General features: G+C 38.1%; 1 protein-coding gene across 8 annotated transcripts in view; it reads right to left on the minus strand.

Annotated features, from left to right (window-relative positions):
- QKI (QKI, KH domain containing RNA binding) overlaps nt 1-13,728 on the minus strand; it is a 153,361-nt gene that overhangs the window by 102,184 nt on the left and 37,449 nt on the right. For all 8 annotated transcript variants that reach the window (XR_008298216.1, XM_053222009.1, XM_053222007.1 and 5 more), the window contains exon 2: nt 12,967-13,109. Coding sequence is in view for 7 of the 8 variants with exons in the window: in XM_053222009.1 (XP_053077984.1) it covers nt 12,967-13,109 (143 nt within the window). In the remaining variant the exon portion in view is untranslated. The remainder of the gene's footprint in view (nt 1-12,966; nt 13,110-13,728) is intronic.

Consider the following 13,728-nt stretch of genomic DNA (forward strand, 5'->3'; position numbering starts at 1 on the left):
ACAGAGACGTCTATGGCACTGTTAAAGATGTTGCTTTTCATCTAAATAGATCTAGAACTCACAGAACTTCAGGCAGTATGAGGTGAAAATGCATCAGTATGAGGGTCTGAGGACGAGAAACGAGGCACATACCACAGAAAGTCTGTCGACGGGCCTGGCCCTCTCTTCGTTCCTCCTACTCATCTGCCACTTCCCAACTCTTACCTGTTACACAGTGACAGATTCTATAAAACTTCACCCCCTTCAGCCCTTCAAAACAACCTGAACAGAGACAATCTCCCACATTTTGTTTCGTTCGGGTATTTTTCAGTACAACAGAAAATAGGCTTTCATTTTCAAAGTCAACTCAATAAAATATCTGAGGTCTGCTGTGTGGTAAAGAGTGAAAGATACTAGGGTTGAGGAAAAAGAAGAAAAAGAAGAAAAAGAAGGAAGAGGAGGAGGACAAAGAAGCTTGCTGCTCTCATGAAATCTGGGAAAATGCTGTTGCTCTGTTTGTTACCTCGGCTGCTTTTTAAAAGAAGTGGTCTTACCAGCTCTCCTCTCCCTCAGCGATAGTTGTGCTCTGTACAGATCCTCTCCCAAGGCAACTCATATACTAGACACGCCTTTGGAAAAGAACGTCTAGAAAAATACACCGTAAACGGGAGTAATTTAGCCCCTCAAACAAGGAATCCATAAAGTTTTGGATGCGTGGCCTTCGTCACACTGCTTGGCACACAGTGTGTAACACACCAACACTTAGAAGACCCTTCTCGGCCCATCCTCTTCTCCTACTCGTTTCACCTTTTCTGCCAGAACCACAGTGTTAAGATTACAGAGACTTCTCCCACAACAAAGTAATACAATTATTATCTAAATAAAAAAAGAGTCTCAAAACCAGTCAAAACCAACACACATGCAAAACAAAATCTTCCTAAGCTGAAAAATGAACCAATCTCTACTGCCCAAGAATCAAGAGACAACAGCTCAAGTGTGTTGAAGTGCACACCACTGGGATTCTAACACAATCGAAACTGTCAAGGTCATCCTTCTCAAAATGCTGTAAGTGGAGAATAAGAAAAAATTAATCATAGCAGCTGCTTTGTCTACTGCAACCAATTTCCGAGTTAATATCGTTTGCCTTGCATTAAAATTCATTCTGTGTTGATTTATCATGCTACTTCTGCAGCTTCATTCAATTAAAACAATGTCACAACATATTCAAAGAAAATCATTTCAAACAGCCTGAGTTACCTGCAACTTTAAAGGCCAAAAATGGGCAAGAAGGAAGGGAAAAAAGACATTCATTAACCCCACTGTTTTAAGTCTGAACCTTCTCTGTGGTTCACCAATGATATTTCTGCTAAATGGCATGTTAATTTCTAAAGACAAGGTGACAAACACAGTCTAATGCTATTAGTTGCTCCTCACTTCATTTTAAATAGAAATGTCCAGATTTTTTGCAATGACAAAACAAAGTGTTACGGCAAATCTTTACATTGACCTTTCAAGAAATCTACAATTAAAGATAAAATCATCCTGACACGCTATGAAAACAGGTAACTAACAAAACACGGCTTTCCAAAAGCATTTCAGTGAAACACTTCTAGGAGCTGTTAAAGAGTAATTTCTGCTTAAAACTTTGTAAAAACAATTTAAAAAAGAACATGTACTTCTTTGGATTGCTTTTTGCACAACAGGTTGATAATCTGTTTATAAATATTGTGTTTGGTACGTATAAGGTGATTTTAGTCAGACAACCTTACATTGTGTCTCATATGTGACAAAGTAGGCAGACAACACAAGTGCAGATGTGTATTTGTTGAAGTCCTTCACTTAGCAAATAACAAAAAAAGGGTACCAACTCTAATGTAGTCAAGCCTACCTTATGCAAGTGTGTTAAAATGAAAGAAAAGGCATGGTTATTTGGTAGCACAACTGATTTTATTTTAAAATAACAGAATGATAAGTTGTCTGATTTACTGTTCTACTGATTGGCTCCAGACTTATAGCAGTTAAGGAGAAATTAATAATACAGATTAAATCAAAAGTGTGCTACAGCACAATGTTCTTCCAGGATTCAAAAACCAGTATCCAATCCAGCAAAGAAGTTGCTCTTGTCACGTATGAACAAATGAAGTTTCAACGTGTCTTTTCGATTTTCGTATTCATCTACTCATTAATGCAAATGAAGAAACCAACCAATATTCATGTCAGAACCATATTCATTCATCAATTCAAACCATAGGTTCTGGCCAGAGATACAAAAGTTCAGTGAAAATCAATGACAGCATTGTGTAAAACACACATACACTCACATCAAAAACAAAAAAACAGATTGAATATACCAAGTTGTCTTGTGCTTTCTGGAGACGGAAATGTCTTATCCCTTTTCTACCTTCATATTTATTCTAGATAAGCAAATAAGTCTCCTTATGCTACACAGTCATTATCACAGGAAGCTTTTTTTATAAAACCTGTCATATATTAGACCTTTATAAACATCTTCTGTTGGTGGCACAATGCTCCGCAAGAAGAGTCACTTACACCAGGAGATGTGAAGAGGGGGAGGACTAACCGGTAATAACCACAATATGAAACTGTGGCACATAAATTTGCATATCCTAAATTACACGAAATCTTCATCCTTTGAGTATAAGATATAATTGGGAAAGAAGCTGAAAGCACTCAAAACAAACTCAGGTGACTAAGATGATCGTTTTTCTAGAAGCTAAACAACAAGTGCTTCGGAAAACATTATTTTACCAATTAAAATAAAAATTGAGCAATTTCTGAAGTGTATATGAGTTCCTGTGCTGCATATCACTCTTTAGTAATTTTTTACCATGAGAATGAAAAAAACCACTATATGATTTCTGTGAACACTTTTAATTGATTTATCCAACAATGTGAATAAATATTAGCTTCTTCTACGTGCTATATACTTCATGAGGCACTATAGATTTAAAAACAAAACAAGGACCAGGTACTACTTTCTGACTCCACGAGATGATCTGCATGAGACACGTCCATCACTGGCTACCACGTGATAAGGGCTGTGCGGGGTGGGTGCACTGTGCTCTGAAATCCTCACTTTGGAGAGGACAACTGTCTCTAGGAATCAGAACACAAAATCACAGAAGGAAGAACACTTGAGCTCAACAGTATGTGTTGAGGAGGATTTGATATGTTTTGTGGGAAGGAAAAAGAGAAAGGCGTTACAGGGAAGAAAAATTAAAAGTACCTGCCACTTTTTATAGAACAGTGAATTATGTGTCTAAACATAAGGGTAACAGCAAAAATAAAGGTTTAAAAAGTAGTTAGGGACTTTTTTAAGAGCCTCCTGTAAAAGAGTTTCGACTTTACACTGTCAAAATTACTGTCTTGTTGGCTTTCACTGTCTTCATATTCTTATTTTAATTGGTCAAGTAATGTTTGTTTTCCAAAGCGCTCGTTCTTTAGCTTCTAGAAAAGTAATCCTGAGATTCAAGATAAATTCCAAATGACAAAATCAGTGACGTCACAGAAACAAAACAAATGTTATTCCCACCTTCCATTTCAACATGGAAGTTATTAACATGAGTACAATGACGATGCCATTCAACATTTCTCAGGTATTGAACACGCTGAGGTATGTTTTATTCGGAGTGTTCTGGCGTGAGGGCGCTTCTATGCTTAGCACTTCACGCGCATTAAGCCACTTAATCCTCATAACACTTTTGAGAGACAGTTACCATGTCATCAATATTTAATACGTGAGAGGTTACAAAAGTAGTCCCAATCCTACACCTAGATTAAACACAGAATTTTGACAATTAGTATAATGCCTCTCTTCTAAAGACCTTAAACGATATACCCTAAACCACACCAGAAACCCATATTTAGTTTTCTCATCCCTGTGTTTGGTATGAAGTTTACAAAAACTCTCTTCAGATTCAAGTTTACTTTTAGAGTCCAAATTGTGTTTTTATCATTTCTTCTCCACTTATCCCAAAACATGCCATCACTCTACTACTGTCACATAACCACACCCTACCTTTCCGGTATCTTCATCTATCTTTTACCCATTGGGATCACAGCTTTAACAATCATCGTATACATCCTTTTTACCTTAACTGAACCTTTTATGTGAATGAAAATCTTGATGTGATCATTACTCGATCCACGTATTTCAATGAAAACTATGTATAACTTAAAAAAGGAGAGAAAGAAAGAATATGATGATTTGAGTCAAAACTGAGCTTACAAGGGTCACTTCAAACCCTGAAGATGAGTCTACAAGATTAAATATGTAGTTCTGACCATGGATTATGAATACTATCTAAGGCTCTTTGATTTTTAAGTTTTGCTGCATAAATACTATCACCTCACACACGATTTGAAAATTATTAATTCCTCTCTTAAAGTGAGCTTTTTTTTTTCCTTAGCGCAGAGTTTATTAGTCAAATGTGATAACTTTATACCACCTTGGTTCAATGTTCCTACACTGTGGAGAACAACGAAGTTTACAGAGGCTTTTAATTACTCTTTTCTGTTAATAGAGTACGTTTTTCTTCTGTTACTCTTGGTTCCTCTACAATATTGTTACCAATTCTTCTCCTGTGTTCTCTACTTTAAATGAATAGTACCACTACCAGAGCCCTCTCTCATTCTTAGCCTCCATATATAATAAACTAAGAAATCTTAAAGGTTTTCATTATTTAACCTGTCCCCTATTCTTTATTTCAACTTCGCTGCCTCAGTTCGGGCCCTTGTTACCGTATAACAGTACTGTGAGGGGCAAGGGTTACATCTTTTCTTGTATCTGGTGCCTAGCACTTGGCCACACACATTTCTGGAATAAACGAATGATGCCAAAATTTTACTGTTTTATACTGAGATCTTTTCAGCCTTCGTGTTTCTAATTACGTTACAATTTTAGGTTTCTCCTTTGTTTTAATCTGTTAAAACTGCAAATGTATACTGCTTTCATACAATGTCATAAATAAAAAGGCAAGAAACGAATATCAAAGCAATCATTGTCCTCTAACCCCAAAGAATACAACAGAGATACATTTTTTTTAAAGCTCAATCAATTCCTTATCAAATAATAAAGAAAAACTTATCACACCAATATGAAGCATGCAGATGGTCAAGTTCATGCTAGGGATATTGTTTTTGGACTGGGGGCAAACAGTGTTCTATGGTAGGTGAGAACCAGATTTCAGGAAGTGCCTAATTTAACTACAAACTGTTTTAAAGGCAAGAATTTATTAGACATGTAATGCTTTCCCAATGAAATAATTAGTGAATTTAGTTCCAAGGCTAGTTGCTGAAAAATTTTGACTGCAATGTTCCTAGAGTAAAGGCAGGTTCCATCAAAAACTACAGTTTTCAGCTCAAATTCAAACCAAAAGAAAGTATAAATAGGAGTTCATTCACTCATAAAATAAATTTAGGTCATCTACTATACCCAGGCACTAAGATGGGGGGTCAAGTTTAAGTGGTACAATCTTCAACTACCCCCCCCCCCCCAGAGCCCATTTTGTTTGCCAGTTTTGGAGGCAAGAGGGTAAGGATCAGGAAGATTGTTACCGCGTCACTCAGTACCAGGGGACAACGCTCCCTCCCTCAAGATGGGCCAAAAGATCAGTATCTCGAATTTTCCTTTAATATGTAACAAATACCTCAATGTTCAAGGAATATGAATAGCTCTGAGAAGCAGATTTCTCTCCAATTTTTGTATTATACTCCTTTGGTTATTTCAGGGACAAGATCAGAGATATATGGAGGTTAGATATCAGTGATTAGGTATGCAACTGATTGATAAATCCCTCAGAACAGTAATTTTAACAGATCAGATCCTAACATACTCTTTTTGGATGAGATAAATCATAGACAAAACTTTGTACCTCACCTGAAAACATTTCTTGCAAGTAATACTCCCCTAAAAATAAACTCTGTTTTCTAATCTGTTCTTCTGAACACTAATTCCTTTTAAATATTAAAATGCATCACTTACAAAATAAAGCGTTAGCATTTTAAGACTCTGAAAAGGCTTGTTCTTTTTATAATTGTTAAACTTTGAGAAAACATGAGCTAAACAAAAATGTATTGTTTTCAGACTATCTTGAAATCCTTTTTGGAATAACTCCTATTAACATACCAACATATTTAATGTATCTCAGACCATAAAGACCCTATTAAATATCTCATACACAGAAGGTCTTAATATGCCCTTATATAGTGAAATAAAAGGGAAATTTCCAAACCAACACCAAAAAGACAAAAGTCATGAAATTAACCCTCACTAAATTTATCTGTTTCAAGTTCACGGGGCGCCTGGGTGGCTCACTCAACATTAAGTGTCCAACTCTTGGGTCTTGGCTCGGGTCGTGATCTCACGACTCATGGGTTTGAGCCCCGCATCGAGCTCTGCACTGACAGCACAGCACGGAGCCTGCTTGGGATCCTCTCTCTCTCTCCGCCCCCCCCCCCCCCGCCCCGGTTTGTGCGTGCACCCGCTCTCTCAAAATAAATACATAAATAAATAAATAAATAAATAAGTAAGTAAGTAAGTAAGTAAGTAAAGTTCAAAGTCAACACTAACAGTTTCTCTGCCTAGAACTTAAAGATATGTTCAATATCGTCAAATGGTACTGCCAAATTCAAATCTCCAAGAGATTAATATCGAATCTGAAACACTTCACAACTGCACTCAGTGAAAGCATATGCCAACCTTCCCGAAAATCAACACTCTGTCTTGAGACAGATCTTACTTTTAATGTATTATATTTTCACCCATAATTAAGATCAAATCCAGGCAAAAACTGGGCCTTCACCTGGGTACTGAAAAAGGAGACTTTACAGATGATTACATTTTGATTTAGTGTCCATTAAACAATGGACATTTCTAAGAACAAAGGTGAAAGTCGTTTACGTGAAGACTCCTGGTTAATTCTTTCACCACAATAAGGAAGCCACAACAGTCCGAAGCTCTAAGGCCTAACGAAAGATAGCAGACTGCACTGCCCCCGCATCTCCTCATGATCCATCCCAAACAAATGCTAGCTCGACATCCAATATGCAGGAGACAATCTTGCAAAATGGGAGAAAAGCAATAACCCTATACTCTATACTAGATCAGAAGCTATGGCTAGCCACGTTTTATCTGTGAGCTCAGGGAACTGAACTGAAGGGACTTGAGACTCTTGGTCCACCGTGAGCAGATTACTGTTACGAGACTACAGGATGTGATAAGTAATTATAAAGCTACAATATTAATTACGGATGCCAGGCTGGGATCTTTGTTGGGAAAAATATTTGAAAATGCATTTATCCATTTTACAAACCTTTGACAATTCTCATCATGACAGCCTATACCCATGACCCACCTTTCAAAGCTACCAACATTCAAAACTAAAACCCATTGTAAAAACGTCAGAAAATCAGAGTTATGTTCATATTAAATATCTAGAGAACACCTCACTACCATTTCACATCATGTCCCAAACAAAGTTTGGCAACCTAATCTGTTCACATATATACTAGAACGACTAAGATCCCTAACAGCTAGACCTTGACATTTGAAACTTATCTACCACTGTGGCAGATCCTATAAAACAATTTCTCACAACTCAAAACTGAATAACTAGGTAAATTTAATGACAGAATTATTACTGACTCATTGAAACATAACATCTTTTACTTATGTCAATCGTTAACTTCATTCACATACTGCTTTATAAAATCTCCATGGATTCAAACAAGTCCTTCCTAACTCAATCAGCCAAATTACCAGTTTGATGGCCTATGTATAACTGTAATCTTCATTCATGTCTGTCACTTTATGAATGTATGATAAACTGAAACAGTCTTAAATATTTAATGCAATATATTCTATCTTTCATTCAAGACTGTGGGCTCGTTCAAGGATGGGAATTTTTTTTTTATGTTCACAATCACAGGAACCATATCGAGCACTCTATCATATGCCATATATTTGCTACCTTTATTCTGCCAAACAATTTTAGGAGGGGGACATTATAATTTAATGGACGAGGACACAGATTCTAAAAAATGAACGTGTGCTCAAAGCCAATGTGATAGTCTGGATGATTTGTCAGCAAATACCTAGTCCAGTCCCCTTCTCACTGAGTTGATAATGCAGTTTCTTAATCTCAGTGCTATAGACACTCGGGGTAGGATAATCATTGTTGTGGAAGGGCTGCCCTGTTCATTGTAAAATGTTCAGCAACATTCCTGGCATTTACCTACTAGATGCCACTAACTAATACCCCCTCCCCTGTAGTTCTGCCAGACCCAAGTATCTCCAGGTACTGCCAGATATCCAAGAGGGGCACAATCACCCATAGTTGGCAATCACGGAGCTAATGGAATGTTAGCAGATGGGAGCAGAGGCCTTACCCGTGCTGAGGCAATCAGGCTTGGCTCTGGCACTCCGGTGACCTGCCACGGAAGAGCACGCTCCGAGTAGCTGCCGCCCCTTTGTACTGAGCCCAGCAAGAACACAAAGATCTAAACCCACCTGCAGCTGGTCTAGGTCAAGTTCGGCTAAGCCCAATCAACAGAATCTCAGCCACCATACAGCAAAGGCTAAAGAGTGCAAAAACCAATGCTTGTTATTTTAAGCCAGTAAGTTTTAGAATAGCTTCCTCTGGAGCATTATTATGGCAATTGCTGACAAATACAGCCAGTAAGGGAGTAGAGCCAAGATTCAACACTGAGGCCCGTCTGGCTCAAAACCCCACTACTAAGCAACTATGTCAAAGAGTTTTCTCAACGAATTAATATCCCTACCTCCGGGACGTGTTTGGAATACAGCAGAGGTGCAATATAAGTCTGCTTTGTTAATAACTGTAAGTATTCATAAATACCAATTTTGAAAAAAATTTCAGTTCCTTTTCAATATGCTGCGCATATTACCTTCCCCTTCCCACATCATTAAGCCAGTGACGCAGAAACGCCACAAAGAACATTATGCCACACGGTTTCCTTTCTCAAACACCAAATCCGCAACTTCCTTCTCCTATCAGTCCCGGAGCTACACAGAACCAAGTCCAAAACAACCTCCAAACTGACACTTACTTCTCTAAAATACGTTGCTAGGTGCAAACGCAAAGGCCAAGTTTAAAATCAAAGCTTAGTAGTGTTTGAAAGAGTGCAGCGTTCCCAAGGTTATGAACAAGTACCTGTGGTACGTCTACCATTTACCAGACGGTATTCGAACCAGCAAGAATGCAAAAGGAGACACTACGCCCACCCTCACAGACCCTGCATTCTGGTGGACGCTTCTATAGCATTCTATAGGCATTTTTCAAGTGCTTTTCATGTGTTAACTCACTTACAACTCCTCACAAACCTGTGAGAGACTCACTATCTCCTTAGAGATGAGAAAATGGAAAACCATAAATGACAAATAACCTGCCCAAAGTTACAAAGTAAGCTGGCAGAACCAGCCTGCAGTCTGGGTGTGAATCCATCCTTCCCACCGCTATGTCACATGCCCCTTCAAAGTTTTAACAATTTGTGAGTCAAACAGGACGAACTCGCTCACAAAATCAAGCTTAGACACAAACGGGAAGGGTGGAAGAGAAGCAGAATTCATGATCTCTAAGATATACTAAGTGAAAAAATGCCAGAATAAGAATGCATATTTGTTTCACCGTGGCCAATATCAAACTCGCAATTCTGAAATAAATCTTTTCCCATACTGCCAAAATCTGACACATTCCCTTGTTTTACTTTAATACTTTTTTTTTTTCAAAAGCTGACATAAAGTTCCTAATATAGGTCATAAAACAGTTGCTACTCATTTGGTATAGATTAATAACCTCAAAGAAAAAAATTCTTAAATTTTTATGACAAGTTTAATTATCTTAATTCTTATAACAGGATTCGTACATGAAACAGAACTTAAGTTCTTATAACAGAAAATTAAAATTAGGGTATTACAAAATTATCTGGAGAACCAGCATGGTTTTATATCCGTTTCTCTCCTCTTGTGAATTATAACTGAATTTCTCATTTAAAAAGCATTGTTAAAACAGAAACCTTGGGGTGCCAAGAGGCATCTGCGACTCACACACACACCTGCCTATCTGATATGCCCACTCCTGGATGTCTAACTTCAAACTCAACACCTCTCCATCTGAACCTCCATCTCCCCAGAGGGCTCCTGCCTCAGTCTTTCTACCGCAGGCACTAATGATTCTATTACTCCAACTGCTCAAAACATTCAAGCTCTACCTGACTTCCCCTCATACTCGATACCCAATCTACCAGAGCAAATGTTACCGGCTCTAAATAGCGGGATTCAAGAATTTCTAAGTCCTTTTGTTCAAGCTCCTCTTCTGCCCCCTAGCTGTGTCCCTGTTGCCACCACTGCCCCCGGCAGCAAGAATGAATCATTAAAACCCAGCTAAGTAGTTCACATCACTCCTTGGCTCAAAACATCTGACCCAGAATAGTGTCTGAAATCCCTGCTGGGTCCCACAGCCCCTACAGGACATGGCCCCTGTGCTAACTCTCTAACCTTGCATCTTACCACACTTCCCAGGCACACTCATGCCTGTCACTGTACTTGCTGTTCACTCTGCCTGGCATGTTCTTCTCCCAGATCATTTCCATGCCTTCCTCCCCATCACTTGGTTCACATCTCTGCATTCCCTCCATCTGAGAATAGATACTTTTACTATAAGTACATAGTCACCAGTTAGATGCTTAGCTCGTCTTATTTTCTGCCATAGCACTGACTGCACCTAAAGTAAACATTCATTTGTTGGTTGTCTGTCTCTGGACTGCAATGTCTGCTCCGCAAGAGCAGAGGCACTGTGTAATTCACCACAGTACTTGCTTCCTGGAACAACGCTCGGCAAACGAACCACCTGTTAGCTCGGCTTATTCTGATGATAAACAAGTAAGAGCAGTGCCCCTCAAACTTCAACATGCGTCAGAATCATCTACAGGGCTTGGAAGGCAAATGGCTGAGTCTTGCCCCTGGAGTTTCTGATTCAGCTAGACTGGGATGGGGCTTGAATGTTTACAAGTTCCCAGAAGGTAGGGGTACGATAGTCCTGGGAACCCCATTTTGAGGACCTAAACAATATTTTGCTGCAAGACACCTGTCAGCAACAGGATTTGACCATGGCAGTGAATCCCAACTGGCAGAAGAAAGAAATAGAGTGAAAAGATACCTCCAGACCCACACTATAAAATATATCCCTTCTGACTTAGAGGATTGTATGATACAAGTCTTAAATAATGCAATATAAATATCCCTTCCTTGCACAGGATTTTTTCTTTTCCAGAAGAATGGGGACCAGGCAGATCAAGGTTATAGTCTCTAACAAGGTCTTATGATCTTATATATTCTATGTTAATGACTAGTGTTGAAACTTTATCCTTTCGAGTTTAAACAATGAGATGAGAAGGCTGATATGCTTTAGGAGATACTGAAACACCAAACAGCAGTAGACTCGAATTGGGACAGCTGCCCAAATCACAACTTCCTATCTCTAGGAATCATTCCAGTCCTCAAGTGCAGGACCAGAGAGACCATGTCTAGGTTATGTTATGTAACCTCCCATCCCCAGTCATGGCAGATTGGTCCAAAACACATTTTCTCTCCTAAGAACCTGAAGTCTGAAGATAAAGTCTGGGAGGCACTGAAGCCAAGTTATGTTAAGAGCAAAGAGAAAGTCCAAATTCCTGATGCTGAGCTTCTCAAAGCTGCACCACACTTGCTCTCTCTCTCTCAAAAATAAATAAAATCTTAAAAAAAAAAAAAAAAAAGAAAGAAAGAAAGAAAGAAAGAAATGCAACTTGTGAAATGTCAAAGCTTCTTTCCATTAATCCAACTTCAGGCATTTACTTTCCATCTTTAGACTAGTATACTGTCCATACAATCAATGAGTCTTAGAGTGTACATCACATTTCGACCTTATAATACCAACTCCTTGCAGAATAGTTCTCTGAAACCTAGCAAAATACCACCAAATCGCCTTTTTATTCAATAGCTGGAGCCAATTTGCATAAATACTATGTATATAGGGAGTACATGGTAAACACCAAAAACATAGGTTCTTGTTTTAAGTACCTTGTTTTCTGTTGGGGGAAAAATAAATTTAAAAATATCAGATAGTAAATGCCACTGCAGAAAAATAAAAAGACTTACGTGAAACAATGAGTAGTAACCAGATCGCTTTTAGATAAAATGGTGAGGGGAGTGCTCCCTGAAGTAACACTTAAACTAAAATCTTAAATCAGTGTACAGCTAACCTAAAGGTACTTAGGCTGAGAATACATCTGACTTGTTCTAGCAGCCAATGGGACTACACTGTATTGAGGAAGAGGAAAAACCACTTAAGATGAAGTCGGAGAGAAGAACCATATGACGTACGTAGGGCTCTGTAACAAACACAAAGAGTTTGGAGCTAAATACAAATTAACTGGTACAGGACAAAGGCGCTACTTGCTACAAGATGTTTATGGAGTGTAGCTGAGCAAGAAACAAGAATGAAAAAGACAAAACACAAGAAAAAAATTATCAAGAATGCTTGTTCATAAAAATTTTAGATCTGAAAGGAACCTCAGCTGTCACACAGTCCAACCTCTCATTTTATTGAAAGGATGGCGTGGCCCAGGCTGTGGCTTCTCTGCAATCAGTTCAAGATGAGCAGAGAACTGTATTTGGTGCTCTCTGTGACGTTAAGGCCAAAGCTCTTTCCGTATCTCTGGCCTTAATTTGAAATCTAAAACCAAGTCTTTACCATGTGCATTTTCAAAAGTGACATAACAGCACTTAAATGAAAACATTATTTTAAAAATGTTTTTAAACTGCCCACGCCAAATTATTCACACCTCTAGTCCCTCACAGGGCTTTTTTTTTCAGCAGCTGACAATGCTTATTTACCACCAGCTATATCCCTTCCCAAAATATGTGAAGCAGAAAAAAAATTGAATAAAACAACAAAATATACTTACATCTGGATATTCTTTTACAGGCACATAAAGTTTCTCTTGTAACTGAACAATAGGTCCCACAGCGTCAGGCAATTCTGCACTCCTTTTCTCTGTACTGCCATTTAATGTGTCATTGTACATGTCTTTCCGTACTCTGCTAATTTCTGTTAAAAGTAAAAATTTTAAATGTGTTAGACAAAAAAGTATTCTTGCTAGTCCAGGAAAAAAAAAAATTAAAAAAAGAAGGTAGGGAGGGGTCTCATTGATAAGGTGTTAAAGAGTAAAGAACTGTTAACCTATTCTATCATTTCCTGGATTAAGTCTATGTTTAACAGGACTATAGCTTTAATTAATTGCTACCAGGAATCAAATTTGTATCAACGAAATAATATATTTTATTTAAATTAACTTCGGAGCCCACGCTCTTAACCACTATGAGATAAACCTGTTATTTTACCTAATTTCTCCATACCTAATGAGGCCATTCATTCCAAATGAGAACTTTAGTCAAATAAGAATGTCTATCACACAAAACTAATACCAAAGGCTCTTTTATACTTCAGAACTAATCCGTCTGAATGAGATTTAAACTGGACTACTTCCTTAGCTATTTTAGGTATCTGGATAAACACACGTCCAGTAGATAACACAGATTTTAAGTTCAGCAGAAGTCTAGATTGATACACAAATGTTAGTTAAGGCTATAGGAATAGAAGAGATGTCTTAAAGAGGATATAGGGAGAAGAAAGGACCGAATCCTAGGAAAAGCAACATGTAAGGAGT

Source organism: Acinonyx jubatus, chromosome B2, assembly GCF_027475565.1.
Source record: "Acinonyx jubatus isolate Ajub_Pintada_27869175 chromosome B2, VMU_Ajub_asm_v1.0, whole genome shotgun sequence".
Lineage (NCBI taxonomy): Eukaryota > Metazoa > Chordata > Mammalia > Carnivora > Felidae > Acinonyx > Acinonyx jubatus.